Here is an 18,953-nt window from a genome sequence, read left to right as displayed (position 1 = left end):
AAAAGAAGCCAATTCTTCATTGTGGATTTTGCCCAACCCTGAGGGATGCGTTTTATTTCCTCATTAATTCATGAGGTCATTTAAAATGAATATATTTTCTAAATGTCTTTATATCTTAGAGGAGAATAATACAGCTCAGATCAGCAGGCACTTGCCACAACTTTTACCCAATGAGGAATGAGCATAAAGAGTAAGTATAGCACAGGTCTCAAACACTGAGGACAGTTTAAACCCGATATCGTGTTTTTTAATCCATTATAATCTTTTTATGACTCAAGTCTCTGTACCTCCCACTCTCTTTCCACGGGACGCGGTGTTTTCTTTCATGTGCTGATGTGCTGATGAGCTGACAGCAGCAGATCAAGTGATGTGAAGTTTGTGTTGCGTCACAGCGGGGATGTGAGCGCGAGCGCGTGGCGCAGTGTGGAGTGGGTCCGCGCATTCACCTCTGTGTGTGAGGCTGAACTGGGGATACTCCACGCGTAACGCCTTTGCTTTAGGCTACTTCTCATTTGCTGCACAATAATTCAGTGGGGTATCATCACCGCGGCTTACCGTTTCTCAAGGAATATCTGTGATTTCCGGAGGCAGAAAATAGGAGAAATATATGAATATATATGTTTTCTGTGGCAGTTGCACTTGTGAAGCGCGCTCGACTCGTCTCTGGCATTGTGGAATGGCTAGAGAGATGATGCTCTTACACTGGCAGACGCGAAGAGGCTGAAAACTGTGGGAAGTCAAACAGGTAAACGAGTTTTGAGACAGAAACACGAATAGTTTTAGGACTGTTAAAAAGAAGAGGAAGAGCTAAATGTTCTCTGTGTTTAGATTACATATTAAGTTCTAAGATTTTCACAGAAGCAGATTAGTGTTTTCAGTTCGTATGGTTATGATCAGAACGCTTTGCTACTTTATAAAAAACATGTTTTCTAATTGGCTCTATTCTTTAAAAAAATAAAGGTTTCAATTAGAACCAGACGGATTTTAACGTCTGATGTCTTATATGGAAACCATTTCAAGCTCTACAAAGTGCTTTTTATTTTCGAGTTCTTTAGAAAACCATGAATGTAACGAACCAAAATTCTGTTCTGAATAGCTGTTTAAATCATATATAACCAACTTAAGAACCATTAAGGAACCTTTTGCCATTGCAAACTTTGTCATTCAGATTAAGAATTACTGTCTCCATTCCTCTTTTCATTTAATTAATATTGCATAATTAGTCCACCTTCTAAGATTCTCCATTGAAACTTTCCATTTTTTCCCCAACCATGTTTGGTCAGTGAACCTCAGCAACATCTGTCCAGACACTGCCATGCTACAGCCTAATTGGACCTCTCTCAGTTAACCATCTGTGAAATAATTATGAAACATAGGACTGGGTGGAATATATTCCAATCTATCTAACCATTAAAACACTCAAATAAATGTGTGGGATATCATTAAAAATGTATCCTGTCTTTAAATTATTAATCCTCTTGTGTTCATGATGACACCAGAGACTTGGGTTGAGATCAACTGTCCTTTTAATGATGTGAAAAATTTTAATCAGTGTGGATTGCAACTAACTACTATTTATTTATTTGTTTGTTTGAATGAGGTAGACTAATTGTTTTCCCTCATGCTTTGAATTAGATGTTTTTGATAAAGATAGATTTCTTTCTCAAGACGAATCCAAGTTGTATTTTTCTTGACAATGGGCTGGATTTGACATAGGAGGAAAAGTCTTTCACAATGCCACATCCATGTACCTCTCTCACATAGTTATTCTGCAGATTAGAGAAGTGGTAGCGATAAGACATCTGATCCCTTAAATTGCATGTTTTTTATTATATGATTTTAGGTGTTAAAACTCTTTTTTTTTTTAGGAATCACAATCTTTATATAATAACAAAACCATGTTTTGTTTTATTTTATTGAGACTTGATACACAGTAAGGCAGTCTGTGTTTAGGTTAGGCAGCGTTTTGCAGAAAGAATAAATTCCAGAATAAAAAATGAGGACTTATTTATACATAGCAATAATTTGCACTGGAGGTTTGGCAGTTTTTGCTGCACTCTGCTGGCTTGTCAGAGTATTAAAAAAACACTGGATGATTTCTCAAGGCATCATTAGGGAAGCCAGATTGTTTGCACACTCCTCTGTGTTGATGCAAGTCAAGGGGGAAGAGACAAGGAGGGAGGCTTGTCTTCTGTGACATATTACATTTCCCCCTTCTCCCAGCATTGCTTGTTAAGTCATAGAGAGCTGATGTTTATATGCAGCAGGTCGAGGCTGAGGTGTGAGATGATATGCTTCAGATTTCTGCACCAGAGATTTTACAGACAAATAATACAGGTTTTTGTTGGAAAACGCATGAATAGTTTCAGTCTGAGTGACAGACCTTTGTCATTAAAGAGAGAGAAGAAAGGAATATTCGGGATCTCATGCCACAGATGCTGGTGAATATTACAGAAAATATTTTCAGCTCTTCCCTCTGTTTGTAAAAACAAGCAAAAAAAATAAATAAAAATTGTTGATGCATAGAAACTTACAATGGAAGTTTATAACTAGGGAGACTGTGGTATAATATCCCTTACAAATAAGAAGTTTATTCAAGTGTACTATTAGTATATTTCTTTTAAACTAAAAATAAGAAAGTATACTTTCAGTCTACTTTTTATACTTCTCAGAAATATTAAAATTCCACTTAAGTATAGGCTACTTGACTTATTCTGACAGAAAAGTATATTTGGCCTACTTGGTCTCAATCTTTTGATTGTGATATACTTAAACGTATAATTAAGTATTCTAACTAATGGCTTGTAGTTGTGTTTTCTCTTTTGATTGCGTAGCCTATTAGATACTGTTTCACATAGTTTTATACTGGCCTATAAACTTACATTGTTTGGAAATATTGATTTATAAAGAAAACAGACATGTTCCTAATTCTGAGTATCTGAATTTTTGTGTAGGCTAGTCCACTGGAATTTACTTTAAATCTACTTCACTGAATTTTCCAGCTATCCATGTTTTCACTGTTACACTGAAAGAGTGCTGAATCTCCTGATCAAAACACATGCGAAGAAGAAGCAGAAACAAGTCATTTAAGATTGCATATGCAAATGTAAAATAATGCGACCATCAAACATTAAACAGCATTTGTTTAAAACTGCCTAATGTTACTGAATGAAATGTCGACCCAGGAATGGGTAACGACTGTAACAATACTTTTCTCAGCTTTTTGTTTGAAATGTTGCTTTTTTTAGTGAAACTTACCCACATAAAAAAGGATGCATGAAGCTAGAAAATGGTCAAAGTACAGTTAAAGGTATATTTCAAGTATAAAAATGTATACCTAAATAGGAACATAGTAGTATACTTAAAGTGCAAAAATAATATATAATTAAAGCTGCAAGCAGCGATGAAAAGGGCCCTCGCACCCGTGCCACCGCCACCCGCCGCCTTTAGGAAAACAGAGCACGGTGGGCAGTAAATATAGGAGGACTATGTTAAGGTAATTTGCATTTGCCACACTTCCTGCTACCAGCAGGTGGCGCTATTACTATAACCGAATATGAGCATGGTCATGTGTTCAGGACAGGACTCTTATCAAACAAGTGAAGTTAGGGGCAGATTGGACATTGTATGGCTGAGTTACTGCAGGCTGTTTGTGGTTGCCTAGCAACATCGGAACTGCAAGCAATATTGACAGAGAACTTATCTGATGATGCATATATCACCAAAAGGCTGAAATTGGGTGTGCACATCTACATTTGTCAGGCCGCCGAGGACACGCCATTCGACGAAAACTCAAGATCTTCGCAATTTAATGTCGCAAAGGCCTTAAGATTACACTCACCAAAATTGAAGAGGATCAGATCAAAACTGTAGGAGGAGTTTGTTAAAGTACAGCGTCTGGAAATGGCAAAAACTACACAAAATCTGAGAGGAAATTCAAAATAGCTGACTTCCTGTTGTGTTTAGGGCTATGCTCCAAGATACTTTTTTGTAGGTACTGTGTCATTACATGTATGTACCGAATTTCACACCTGTACGTGAAACGTAGAGCCGGGGCAATAATGTAGGGGGCGCTATTGAGCCATTTTGCCCCACACATTTGTCAGGCCACCGAGAGTACACCCTTCGACGAAAACTCAAGATCTTCGCAATTTACCTGTACGTGAAACGTAGAGCCGGGGCAAAATGTGGGGGCAATAATTTACTGAATTTGCCCCACCCAATTTTGAAAACCATATCACACGTACATTTTCACCACTTCTGAAGCGTGTGCAAAGTTTCATGAGTTTTTGAGCATGTTTAGGCCCTCTAAAAAGCGATTCACTTTAGAGAAGAAGAGGAAGAAGAAGAAGAAGAAGAATAAAAGGAGCAAAAACAATAGGGTCCTCTCACCATCGGTGCTCGGGCCCTAAATAGTAAACTATAAGTATGATATTAAGTTCACTAAATAAACGTACAAGTATATGTGCAGTATAAAACTACTAAAGAAGTTTACTGAGAGTATACTTCAAAGTGTACTTTCATAAACTAAAAAATGTGCTACAAGTATTTAACTCGTAAACTTTAAGTATACCTATAAGTTAATTTGTAGTATAGTTGCAGTACAAACAAAACCCGTAGTTGTAAACTAGTTTACTACTGTTACACTTAAGGTATACTTAACTTTATACACCAAAAAGTGGGCCAATTTACTCTCAAGCAGTATTGATATATTACACTTATGAGTTTACTACTATTATATTAGTTTACTTAATACATAAAGTATACTTAAAATATAATTGAACTTAACTTAAGTATACTTAATAAAATAAACTTTGTAAGGAATGAATAGAAGTGTGAACGCAAACCAGCAGATTTCTATTGGTGCTTCATTCAAAATTCAGTCATATCCAGCTAGATGAATCATGTAACTGTCGTTTCTTGGCTCTTGGATGCTGAACATTAATTTTTCATTCACACCCTCTAGATTAGAGTTCAGTCAGAGTGCACTATACCAACTGGAGAATTTTTACACGCTCCTCTACCGTGTTGTCAGCCACTATACTCACGAGTGTTCATGTTAGCTGAGATATTAACAACACCAGCACTTTGCACTCTAAAGGAACTGGTTGCCTATAGGTGAAACCATGCTTGGGTTTACGCAGACACCCAGACTCAGAGATGGTGTTTGTGGATCAAGTGAAGTCAAGGAAACCAGATAAAAGATTTAGTGTTACTTTCAACCTGAGATCGTGCCAGAACTGGAAAGAGTGGGTGTCTCATTTATGTTTAAAAAGTAGAGAGCACACATACATTTCATGTGAATCCCATGAACAGCAGAGTGAAGATTCTATTAATACAGACTTCATTGAAAAATTGATGGTTTTCTAGACAGAGGTAGTGCCAAGGTCAGGCTCACCATCGGCACTGCCTTTAAAGCCAGATACTGCATGCTTTTTCGCATTTAAGAGTCTTGCTCTTAGATGTGTTTTTCTGGTGCAAAATAGTTCTGTGCTGTATTTTGCTCCCCTTTGTCCCACTGCAGTGTAAACATGAATTTCTGCAAATATTCTAGTCAGATCCCCTTTTTAAAGAATAAAACATGCTATATTTTGGCTTTTATTTGTTACACCAAGCTGAGTTATGGCATCAAGCAGAATTTAAAGGACAAAGAAATTCTCTGTGGGCTCGTTTTCAGCTCAGATTGTTGGCTGTGATCGCTCAGCCCACAGCATTACAGCAAGACATATATTGCGTGTCATGTGCAGAGTTCTGAAATGCATCCACAGGCCACATCACACAAACGAAGCAAACATTCAAAGCGGTCAGTTTTTACAGAGGAATGTAATAGGCCTAGTTATGCTGTCACTTTCCAAGTTTATATTGTAAGAACCATTTATTGATTGTATGTGGACCCACAATATATGGTTAATGATGCTGTTTTGTTGTCTTTGTGTGCGCAGATTTGTGATGTGTGGATTCCATTATTTCACTCTTGCAAGGGGTCAAGGTTTGGCTGGTTAACATGGTCAGTTTACCCCTGCTATTTGTAGATAGCATGTACACAATCTTATGTGGGCAAAAGGCTTCTCTCCATTGACAGCTATTGAAAAGTAGCCAAATATTCAAGCAAAATGAAATTTTAGCCATATATGATTTGCAAAGAAACTGTCTGAGATGAACAGCAATGCTAATGGAAATTCTCTCCAGGAATTTTAGACTTCCCTGGATGTGACAGATGAAGGATGTCTAATTTGTTAGACAACATTTAGGTAAAGATGTGGGTTGTTGGCTGGATACTAGTTTTAATCTGCCCTTCAGTTCATCTCCTGCTAATACGTCTGCCACTGGTGAGCATTTGATTTTTGCATGGGTAATGAATAAATTCATATTTGTTGTGCTACGTAAAGCACCTGCTTACTGGATGACCCTTGTGATTTAAAGCCTCATTGAACATGACAATTTTCAGACCTTGCACATCGGCAGTCTTTTAGTAAAATAAATGTAATGATGCCAAATGATACCAAAGCTAATCAGGAATATCATTTTAAAAATGATGACATGGGTACCACAGCCCATAAAAGTATCACATAAAATTAGAGTCAGCTTGAGTACACCCAAGCTGTTTTCATTGAATTTGATTGGCTCAGGCAGAGTTCCAAGAGTGCTGATAGGATTCAGTCATGTGACGTTTACTCCTCATCATCCATATTTATATACCGTACATGGTATGGATCATATCCAAAGATCTGTCTGTTCATGTGTTATTGAATTCACTGTAAAAGTCCAGGGTTTTCGGAAAAGTCACAAAACTGAAATAGATAAATAGGACTTTTCACTGTTTGCCTCACTCCACTTTTGTTGCACAAGTAGGGGGCGACAATTGAATTTGTCATGTGTCTTTATGAGTCATTGAATCGTTCACTCAAACAATTTGTTTGAAACATGATGGCTGTAGCTTAAATCGTCCTTTACACCCTCTTTCACTATTCCCAACATTACTCTGCTAATATAGTCCACTGAATGAGTAAGTGAAAATGAGTGAGTGAATTCAGACAGTCACGGAATTTGGACTGAATGAGTGCACTTAATGTCAACTATGATTTCAACTATGTCTCCTCAATAGTGCACTATATGGGTAAAGGGAGTGATTTCGGACAATTGATAGAACAAAAATACACAACATAACCAACAATATTGTCTCTAAACTGTTAACATTTGATTAAACAATGGGGCTGCTGAATGCTTGATTCTGATTGGTTGACGAACGTTATTCGGTGTGCAATATTTTCCAGTAAACACACAGATATAAAGTATTTCCAGGTCTATCAACCACATTACAATTCCATATCACTTTGCCAAATGATTTCATTTATTTCCTCATAGCCTACAACAGCAAAAGAACCACAACCCACAAAGACACTGACCAAGCAATACCTAAATATTACCGAAATATCTCTCTGCATGGACACGCATACTTTACAGACACACACTTGCACACACAGACAGAAACATACTTGAAATAAAACATCTGAACTATGTCTTAACCGTATGAATGAACCGGTTCGCTGAATTATTGAACAATAAACGCTTTGTGTCATGGCTGTATTACCACCTCGCCTATGCATTATTATTCAATAATCCAATGGCCAATCGTCAATGTTTCCTTACTAAACTTACACATGAACTTCTTGTTTATTGAACTGATATATATCTATAAGCATACCAATTTTTCACTGTATCACTCTGTGTGTCTGTATTCTCGGCTTTCCAGACAGTGTGTCAGTTTGTGTTCAGTAATGCCAAGTTTCACAAGAAGGGTAAAAATGGTGGGGCATTTGCACATCATGCAGTCTGCAGTTTTCTATTATGTTCTACTAAAAAGGTTGATTGTTTTTATTCCTTGAACCGTTTCTAGTCCCATTAAAAAAAGTCCTCCTACATCCCCGGCACGTTATTCAAGGACCAAATTACCCTTTCATCACAGCATAAATGCAATGAATTAAAATAGTGATTTTATTGTCTTCAAAACTATTCAGACATGTGTAAACTCCAGCCATTTTATTTTCCCTGGCATTCTAAATAAGATATTATATACAAGTATAATATGTGTGCATTGATTACTATGAATTTTATTATTGAAGGCAGCAAAAGCAGCTTGTAATGGCATAAAGATGCTGAATCAAAATACTTTCAAAAGAGGTCAAAACAGACTGGTAAATAAAAGTTACAGTCAGTTTGTGGGTTCAATAATGTATTCTTTAAATGAATAACAGAACAATTTTGGTTGAAAACAGAGCAGTCTAACATGCCTCGACACTACAGCGCTCATTTAAACAGACAGAGCAGCGATCGCCATGGCATTGACAGAGGCGTCAGAGAAAAATCATTACGCACAAAAATAACGGTAAAGTAAATGACTAATTGTTGGATAGCTAGGTAGAGAGGTAGGCCTAGATAGTTTATGTTAAGTTATTGTTGCAGGGACTGTTCAATATCACTCTTGCACTTTTGCTGTTGTACTGACAATATGGTTTACAAACGTCATTTTAGCTTTAACTAAAAAGAACATTGAGAAAAGAGGAATGACTTGAGTGTGTGCAGTGGATCGCTAGAGTAATCTTGTGTTAGAGCAGATGTGTGAGAGCCAGCTGCCTGAAGTCTGTCCTCCAGATGATCAGAGCTGTGGAGGCCAGAGAATGGCATAAGGGGATTGGTACCTTGGGCCAAGTTTTTAACCCTCCTAAAAGCCTTGTGTGATGTTGGCAAAAAAAGGTTTATTTAAGGCCCTACTTATATCCTTGAGTATCAGTGTAGATACGCCACACTGTCTGTCAGCTTTTCCTGATCAAATATTTAGAAGATTATCACTGTACATGTGGTAAAGCATTTCTAACACACTGCTTAGACATTTTACAGGTAGCCAATTGATCTGTACATTGTGTAATTTTACATTTTGACATTATACACAAACGATAACTTTTGGCAATGGTATATTCCTCTGATATCATCTGTGATTTCTTTCTCAATTTGAAATGTTTCTGAGTATAGCTGCTTTTAGTCTGGCTAACTCTTTCTAACTCTTCTCATCTTGTCTTTTGATTTCAGGGCACAGAGGTTCAAGTCTGGACAAAGGCGGCATTCTATTTACCCTCAATCGAATGTGAGCTCTTGCTGACCTCTAATATTTAAAATGGGGTTGTCATGGAAACTGCTGTTGCTGCAATTATTCATGGGATGCCTTTCAGGTAGGCATCCTAATAACCTGCTCTATAGACTTTCCTGTCTGTTTCTATGGCATACACTTGTCCTTGTCATTTACTATTAAGGGCAGACCTCCCATTAATGAATGTCTCTTATCTTCTGGAGCCAATTAAAGTTTCCACTTTTTTATTTTGTGAAAGCTAAAGTCATTGAACTCTTCCAGACTGGCACTGTGGCGAGGTGAGCAAAGACACGATGTTTGAGATAGGCTAGCCTTGGGGAGGTTGTTCATATTAAAAAAAGCTTTAAATCAACATAAATATAAAGTGGTCAAGGAGACGTGGTGCTCAATTGAAAGTGAGGTTGTTTTATTTGTAGTGCGGGTCACCAATGCCATTGTGTATGTTCAGGTAAGAGACTGTTTTCTGGAGAACAGGTACTGTTGCCCTTTTGGCAGCGGTGAGAAAATGCCATTATGTTCTCCTTGGTAACACTTTATTCCTATCTTAAATGATGGGATTTGACGTTTAGGCTTTATACTCATTCATCTTGGGCAAAATAAACCGTTGACATATTTCCATTGTCACTGAACTGTGCCTTATTGCATAGGCCTACAGTGTGGCCATTTTACCATGGCAGGCAGACTTCATGATTTAAAGACCACCTTACTTTGTGTCAAAGTTGGAGAACAGATGTGATAATGTGTAATTTAACAAGCCCTTTGAGAGACATGAATAGGTTAATGTGCAAATGAATCTACCAGCCATTATTTTATTGGAGAGCACAATTTATGTTCTCATTTAGCCAAGTGGAAGCACAAAAGCCCCTTTATTGATCTCTTTTTGATGAAGCAGTTACATTGTCTTTCAGTCACTGGGAGGGTCAGACTTAATCCTCTTGCTTTTAATTCTTTGATTTAAAAAGGGCTGTTTGCTCTTTTTCATGATGTTCAGGAACTCCTTCAATGTGTGATTTTTGAAACCACTCGTTTCTCCGCTAGCAGGTTGTGTAGAATTATTATCTCTCGTTATGTGGAAAGACGTCACAATGGGAACCTGCGTTATTGGCTTCCATCCGATTATCAATCAGATTTTTTTTTTTTTAAGTATACATAAAACATATATTAGTTAACTATTATTAATAAATTGCATATATAAGCCACACACATAACATCTAGCTCCGAAAACATACACTTATGCAGGATTAGATTTAGATTCTGCCAGTGGTGTTCATATTTATTTTTAAAATAACAGTTAATTGTTCATTAATAACAGCAAATAACTGATACTGCTAAAAATCTTACAGCATTGTGAAATGGTCATGATATTCATCCACTCCAACCAAATACTAATTACATTAACAGCAAACCCACTCGAAATGATTATTGGATACCTCTGTGATTTAATTACCAGCCCTCAATACGCTCTAGAAAGTAAAATATTTTACCTGTGACTCTAGATGTGAAAAAAAGGCATGCTAATGCCCACTAACTGCATTCGTTTGCTTCGTCTCTTCGAAAGGTGACTAAACAACCTGTAAACAATTACATCAGTTAAACAGTTTGCTTTAAATTCTGTCTTTTGAGCATATAGCACCAGATCATTTTAACTGCAGGAGAACACAATAGACACACGGATGTAATTGTGGTTGATTAAATGTGCTTTGATTGAGGAGTAGAAACACAAAACACAAAGAGCACAATCAGAGAAAAGCACTTACATATAGTCCTGATTCATTCAGTTGTGTTTCTCACCAGTTGAAGCCAAACTGAATAAGATGCTTTTTTACATTTTGGGAAGATTTTTCCCTCTTATTAATTTTTATCATGAGCAGATAGCCTGTGTTAAATAGAGTAAGGAAGATACTGGTGAGAATGAAGAGAAATGGGATTGGGAAATATCTTGACTCGACTGAATCTTGAGTCGAACCTGTTAATAAATGGGTGCCACAGCTCAACATGTGCAAATGAGTATATGTACACAAAATAAGTACACAATATAGCATTCTTTTAAAACAAGCACTTATTTTGGAAATCAATCATATACATTAAAAGAATATACTTCAATGCGAACTGTAATATTTTCAGACTCTTGAATGTAATTAAATGAAAAAGTATTATATAAAATGCAATTAGCTGAGCATTAGAGTGCATTTTAATTAAAGTAAAAATGTACTTAAGTGTGTTAAGAAACATAGTCATGAAAGTGTACTTTATTTAAGTACACTTAAGTGGCCTTTATTTCATTAATATTATATTTTCTGCAAGTAATTTTTTTTAAAATATATACTTTTAAGCTTTGAACACTTCTTTTCCACAAGGTTAGACACAGCTTAAAACAATTACGAAGAACATTTATCATTAAATTATATTTACCATTATTGACATATAATTGATACATATATACATTTAAATGCTTATTTGTCTTTCAGTAAGATTGAGCAGAAATGTCAATAAAAAAAAAAGCTCAAAATCATAAATACACTTAACATAATTGATCCATTGGGGTATATTTTATGACTGCATAGCTTACTGCAAGCTCATTACAATTAACAACTGAGTTAGCCTAAATATGCCGCACTTAATTCCTTAAACTGACAGTCCTCTACACTCAGAGCTTCAGGGCCCGTTGTGTGTGTGTGTGTGTGTGTGTGTGTGTGTGTGTGTGCAGGTGTGTATTTTAACTTACCAAGATTGGCTTTTTCATTTGATAAATAAAACCCTTGAATCAGAATCAAACGGATTGGAGGGCACACAAACGTCTAAACCCTCTCTCTCTCTCTCTCTCTCTCTCTCTCTCTCTCTCTCTCTCTCTCTCTCTCTCTCTCTCTCTCTCTCTCTCTCTCTCTCTCTCTCTCTCTCTCTCTCTCTCTCTCTCTCTCTCTCTCTCTCTCGCCCTGTGCGCCCTGTCTGTGGCTGGATATTCATGCTGAGGTAAGCTGGCCGAATTCATCGGCTTGTCAGATGGTATTGAATTTGAGATTAGTTTTTATTTGGGCCTCCAAATTGCTCCTTGCCCCCCCCCCCCCCCCAAGCCCCGGTGCTGCTCCGGAGGGCTGCACTGCCATATAAATTCTCCTCTCAGGTAAAGAGAGAGAGAGAGAGAGACAGAGAGACCAGCTTTCTCCGACTTCCTCAATAATGACCTCCCTTTCCACCAAGGTGGGCTTTGTGTTGTAAACCTCTTGTTAGTATTCTGTGCTGAACAGAGATAGATAATTTCTCGGCGACAGTGTCTCTCTTTGGACAGCTGTGGTCTGTTGACAGAAATCACAGCACCAGTAAAGCCCTCAGTCGAATCCTCACAACGTAACGTCAAACCCGCAGGCGACGACATGGTTTCAAATTACTCCCCATCAATATTTTAATAACATCTTGTAATATTTGCAGCATCACCAAAGCTTGTAATTACATGGTGTTTCTGAAATAGACTGTTCCGTCCTCTTGTCCTCTGGCAAATGCGAACCTTAATTGCAGCATTAATTCCTTGTATGATAGAAATTCGCTCTCTGTTGCATTTCTCAGGTTTGCATCAGCTCCAAGCTCAACCTGAAGTTTTGAAATCTCTCTCGCCCTTGTCTTTATTATGTCTTATGTCTTTTGGTTCCAGATTTGGGTATCATATCTCATTTAGAGGTTCCATGCATGGAAAATTGCTCATGCTGATTTTGAACAGCTTGATCAGATACAGACAGATGCTTTAGTCAATACTGGCTCCCCCAACTGACGTATTCCAGAGCCTTGATTATGAGACCAGTCTTTGTTTAGCATGGATGAGTCACTTGATAATTAATGTGTGTTTGTGCATCATAAGATTGCATAATAAAGTTTTTGGCGGGTACATGTGTAAGACATTATATCTACTAATCCCATGGGTGTGACTTTAGTTTAAAAAACAGAGTGGGCGGTAGGAGGTTTTGACATCACGAAATGGCACATGCTTGGAGCATGAAAATTAAGTTATGAAAAAATTATTTAAAATTGATCAGTGGTTGCTGGTTTGCTGGTCCCGATGTCTGGGAATCGGGAGTGCTGGTGGGCCAGCTACACCAGCTCAGTTTTGCTTGAAAACAGCATGACTTTGCTGTTAGACCAGCACTGTATCAGCTCTATCCATTTAAAACAATCTCATAGCAATTCGTACCTTTTTCATGTTTTCGTGAATTGGTGGCTATAATTGAATCTCATTTGTATGTTTCGTACGATCTGTTTACACCCCAGTGACAGGTATGTTTAGTGGCCGACTTGTTGATTTAAGACAAGTTGGAGGTTGTCCTAACATTAAGAGGATATTTACAATGATTTTAAAAAACATTTTTTACAATTCTTCTTACATTTTGTCTTTAGAACAATCTTAAGAAAAAAGTTATGAACATTCTTTAGAACTGTTTTTGGGACATTCTTTTTAGGGCTGTCAAGCAATTAAAAATTGTAATCTAATTAATTACACGATGGGGCGATTAATCTAATTAATCGCAAATTAATCGCACATCAAATTTAGCTGAGAAATAACCCCCAAAAGATCATTTAAAGTCATCATTGTGTTAAATGAGAAAAAGCAAAAAGACATTACAATAAAAGTAGCTTTAGAAATAAAAATATTTTATTTGATTCAACATTATTGATTAACAGTATTTATTATGTAAATGATGTAAATGATGACACAATTTTTGTTTTTGGGTGAACTATACCTTTAATGTTTTTTTATTAATATGGAAAAATAAAATAAAAAAACATTAATGAAATGATACTCTAAATAAGCAACTAAAACTGCCAGTAGGTGGCGGTAATTGTCTAAATGAGTAAGTCATTGGGCCCTAACATACACCTGGTGCAATGCAGCGCCAGGCGCAACGCAAGTGTTTTTTTGCTAGTTTCAGCCCGACGCAGTTATCATTTTCACGTCCTGCGCCACGTTGTTTAAATAGCAAATGCATTTGCACCCATTTGTGCGCCCATGGGCGTGCTGGTCTGACAACGAGGTGTGTTCCGACGCATTGTTGGCGCGATGCTATTTTGAGGCAACTGAAATAGACTGCATTTTTTTGTTATTTAAAGAGCGCTTAAGTAATGTGCGCCTATAGGCGTGTCCACAACGCGCGTACACTTTGTCCCGTAGATGGTCTGCTCGCGCGATTTAACCTCGCGCATGAGCAGATCCATTTTCTCGCTAGATAAGTGTTCAGTTTTTCCGCTTGCAAATTCCGCCTTGTAAATAGTGAATCCGCCATAGGCGTGAGCACAACTGGCCTTTAAAGGGAATGGGAGATGAGACTCTGATTGGTTTATTGCACGTTATGCCCAAAACACACCCATTACTCATTAAGAGAATAGGGACAACCCTTTTAGACCATGCGCCTGGCGCGCCGACCATTTTTCCCGTCGTTAAACTAGCAAAAGTGGATTCGGACACATTCATTCAGAAACGAAACCGCTGTGTGTTGCTCGGAGAGGCACATTTGGACTATTTGGGACAAAAAAAATTGTGTGATTTTGCGCTCGTTACTCGTGTGATATTGCTTAACAATATCATGATATAAAAATGAGACAAAAACTCATAAACCTGATATCTTAAATGAATTTTAGGGTCATTCTAACTGCATTCTATAGGCTACATCATGCAGTGAATTGTTCATGTTCATCACCAATCAACTATATGAAGGTCTGGGGCGGGGTTGGTGCTTTTTTTTTCTTTTTTTTTTTTCATAACTGATAAATTAAATGAATGTGTTAAATTGACAGCCATAATTCTTATATAATATTCTTAATAACAAGAAAATCAGTTAAAGTCCCCCTGTAGTCAATAACTGTATCCCTTAAAACTCATCTTTGATCACCAAAATGACATATTTAAAAAAAAATTCTTGAAAAAAAATTTCTTCACGTCTTAAAATAGCTTGAATGTAACCCTTTCCCTTATTTAGTATTCGTGGTTCTATGAATATGCCAATGAGCCCCGCCTCCACTCACTCACACCAGCTCTAAGATCCTCTCGTTGACAATCACGCGTTGACGTGATTGGTTAAAAGGTAGTTTGTGACGTCAGAAACACCAACGATTTCAAAACGCGTTTTTGAGACTTTCTTTAGATCACTGCAGTTTGAAAGAGAAAATACTCAGCAATGGTGTTGATGACTGATGAATTTGCACATGGTTTGACTAAAAAGCATATTACAAAACATTACATAGACATATAAACAACATAAAAACTTGATTTTCACAACAGTGGGACTTTAAGAAGAATTTTATTCTTAAGAATGTTTCATGAATCCAGCGCCAGGATGAACAGTATTTGCTCATAATTAAGTCAAAACCGAAATTTAAACAAAATTCAGAATGTCCAGAAATCATTTAAACCACATCAGCCATGGCAAAACGTGTAAATGACACCTATATTGAATCCTTTTCATGAGCATGTGGTTGAGTTTATGATTGTGTAAGTTATGAATATTGCTGCACATGTATGTTAGTAGTTTGTTAGTAGTCTAAGTGCTGCAGATGTTTTGTTTAGCTGCAGTTATTTGTAAAAGCATTAACAAGCTTCACATTTTCATATAAAAATAATCTATAATAATCTAAATAATGTAAAAATATCATAAGAGAGGATGCAATGGGAAGAGGTTGGGCTGTTGGAAAATGACTCAACTAAACAGTGGAAAGCACTGTGGTAGCTAATGGGACATCAGAGTAAATATTATGGTTGTGAAGTATCTCTTTATCATTTGCTCTCACTCTCATGTCTTTTCATCTTCTCATGTTTCCGGTTGCATTTAAGAGTTAAATCCCTTGTTGACGGTGAGATTGAAATTAGCCTTGGTGCAGTGTATTCCCCATTCAATAGATTTCAAACACCTCCACTGAGAGCTCTTCTGTGCTCTATTATCACCCAGAATCACAATAAACTCCACCTCTCCTGCATTAGTGAGATGCTAATTGAACACTAGGTAGACCAATTTAGCATTCCAGCGTGGAAAAAACTGTTAGTTCCGAATTTTCAGATGCATTAATTCAGTTTACACCCCTCTGGAACTTGATATCTGCACATGGTAAATAAACAAACCGGTGTGTGGTTAACATGAAGTGATTTCTCAAGAGGATGGTTTCCTTTGAAATTAGTCCCGTAAATGTAGGTTAAGAAAGTAGTTGGTGAGCTGTGAACGCTTGTCCGTTGCCTCAGACTCTATTGAAGAGAGATTTTCAGAAGTTGTTACAGTACACTGGAACACATACAAGTCAGACATTTTCCATTAAGGGGAAAAATTTGTGCTTGATTGCTTGATTTTTGAACCTTTATTTGGGCTTTTTTTTATAATTACATTATTAAATGTATATGTTATCTTTCATGTCAAATATACGGTGGCCGAGAGAGCTCAACGCGCTGCAACTGAAGAAAACACATGCAAATAGAAAAAACACCTGCAAATTAAGAAAACATCTTCATCAGTTTCACAACACATGTGTGCTCCAAATACTCACAACACAACCAAATACAGAAACGCGCTGCAAAAGTTCACAACACAACCAAATACAGAAACGCGCTGCAAAAGTTCACAACACAAACAAATACAGAAACGTATTTTCAAGACTTCAAAATTTTTTTCAGTAGCATGAAAAAAAAATAGCTGCTAATTTCTCTGGATAACATGTTTGAAAGGTCACAAAAGTCTAACGGCAGATACAGCAAGAAACAACGAATAGTTTCAGTGCAGATCTCATTTAAATGCTCACAGTTTATCACATTTTTTTAGACAAACCATGGAAACGTTTTGTGAAGTTTTGGACACAATGCAGTAGCATTTGACTCTATGTTGTGTTAATCGGCATAAAATGAGTTTTAGATTATGCAAATTGCATTCACTCTCGCATAAAAACTCTCCGTCCTGTTCATTGTTGGGTGGATGTCTCATCTTGCTGAAGGCCATTTGTGCTTAATAAGACAGGATAAGTGGTTTGCGCTAACCATCAACATGTAATTACGGAGAATAATAAACCACACAATTTCCAGACTTTTAAGTGTTTACACGATACACACAATTAAGCTACTTTCCTGCAAGTTAGTGGCTTTGGTATGAGGAAATCACATTAGAAAGCTTAATGGCTCACCATGTGTTTCTTGAAAATGTAATAAGCTCTTGTTTTTTTCTGTGACTATGAATTTTAAACATAGGTGGTGGATGAGCAGTACAGTATGTAAGGATGTACTGCCTCAACAGTGTTTAAGCTCAAAGCTCTGTATTTCAACATTATGGTTTGCTCTTTTGGGTGTTTGCGATATTAGCATCTTGAACGTGCAGGGTTGCTAACATCCTGCCAACAATAATCTCAAGTGTTTTTAAGATGTCTTTGATTTCGCCAAATTTATGCTGCCCTATTGAATGACAGCTAGGCTTTCGTCCAGTGAACAGATGGATACCTTTCAGATTAGCTTTGCTCTAAAAAGCACACTAAGCTAAACTTAGCACTGACTAGCCGTGTAACTGTGATCTTTTACTCCTCACCTTTAGAAGGCAGCGGTCCTCTGAGGCCAGTATTCACCAAACAGCCGGGAAGTATTGTATTCCCTCTCCATCTTAATGAGCCCAGCCGGGAGGTCACCTTCAGCTGTGAAGCCCAGGGACATCCGTCCCCGTCCTACAGGTGAGATCCCAGCATGCTGATGAATTTTGGTATAAAAAAGCAAAGACAAGCTTTATTTGATCACTATTTTGTCATTGCCAAAGACACATAACACTTGATTAACCTGTTCAATCTAGGCTTGCGTTCGAGTGTAGGGACCTTGGAAGTTTTCCAACATGTTGCGCATCCACATGTTGGATATTTCTAACATGAAGGGAACTCTTTTTCAGGCTGCCAAGGACACATTATTTTATCAAAGCCTGTAAAAGTCCTTTGCAAAACTCACAAGTGTAAGGGAAAAGCTAGTGAATTTAACACTCCATAGAAATATTTTTTTTCCGAAGTGTTGACAACGTAGTGTTAACTAATAACTGTTGCAAACTGGTACTACCAACAAAATATTAGTGGCATTCCTGGAACTGGGCGTTGTTACACTACATCCTTATCCATCGCTTTCTGCCAGGACTTTTACGGGCTTTTCCCAAATCTCGGAAGTGACCTCGATATCCAGGTTAGCGGTAGCATAAGCCATCAGGCAAGTGTTATTTAAATAAAATCCTAATATACTTACAAACTTTCCAATGCCTCGTTTTATGAGTATAGAACCTATTTGTACTACTGTAGAAGTTTGGTACCATTCTGGGCATTATTAGTGGGGTAATTTACGAGATACAACCTTGGATCCATTAGCGCCTGCACTAAGCCATTCATCTGATGGCTTGATATCAGATGATATCTGATCAGCTGATATCTCTAAATAAGCCAAATTAAGTTTGGCTCGAGGTCATGGTGCAAAGGACCCTAGGTTGAAATTACTCCGAACCATCCCTTTAACTAGAAGAAAGAGATGATCGGTTCATGAGCAGCTTTAAGAGGCTATACAGCGATCTGTCAGAACACATTAAAGATCCACAAAACTGTATTTATTGTTTAAAAATTTTAAAGTTGAGACTTTGTTTCATATCAAAAGCCTGGTCTGTTCTATCTGTCAGCACCTTTTCAGTGTCCTCTTTGCTCCGCGATGTATATTTCACTGTTTGCGAACATGGTGTGTGGCGTGAGAGCGGCGTGGCTTGTTGGACATTGCAACAGTAACTGAAGTGGGCGGGTCTTTGCGAACGGTCAGTTAGATTTAATTTCTCTTTGAAAAGTTATT

General features: G+C 37.4%; 1 protein-coding gene across 2 annotated transcripts in view; it reads left to right on the top strand.

Annotated features, from left to right (window-relative positions):
• Positions 1–428: 428 nt before the first annotated feature.
• Positions 429–18,953, top strand: part of cntn3a.1 (contactin 3a, tandem duplicate 1) — a 67,419-nt gene continuing 48,894 nt past the window's right edge. Inside the window, exons 1-4 of one of the 2 annotated variants that reach the window (XM_084099889.1) lie at positions 429–535; positions 634–745; positions 9,088–9,227; positions 17,686–17,818. In XM_084099889.1, the coding sequence (XP_083956015.1) occupies positions 9,173–9,227; positions 17,686–17,818 (188 nt within the window). In that variant the 5' untranslated portion in view covers positions 429–535; positions 634–745; positions 9,088–9,172. Of the gene's footprint in view, positions 746–9,087; positions 9,228–17,685; positions 17,819–18,953 lie in introns of both variants that reach the window. The other variant, XM_084099890.1, reaches the window with a different exon arrangement.

The sequence above is a fragment of the Abramis brama genome (assembly GCF_963993115.1).
Source record: "Abramis brama genome assembly, chromosome: 22".
Lineage (NCBI taxonomy): Eukaryota > Metazoa > Chordata > Actinopteri > Cypriniformes > Leuciscidae > Abramis > Abramis brama.
Note: the sequence above shows the minus strand (reverse complement) of the source record. Positions and strands in the feature narration are given on the sequence as shown.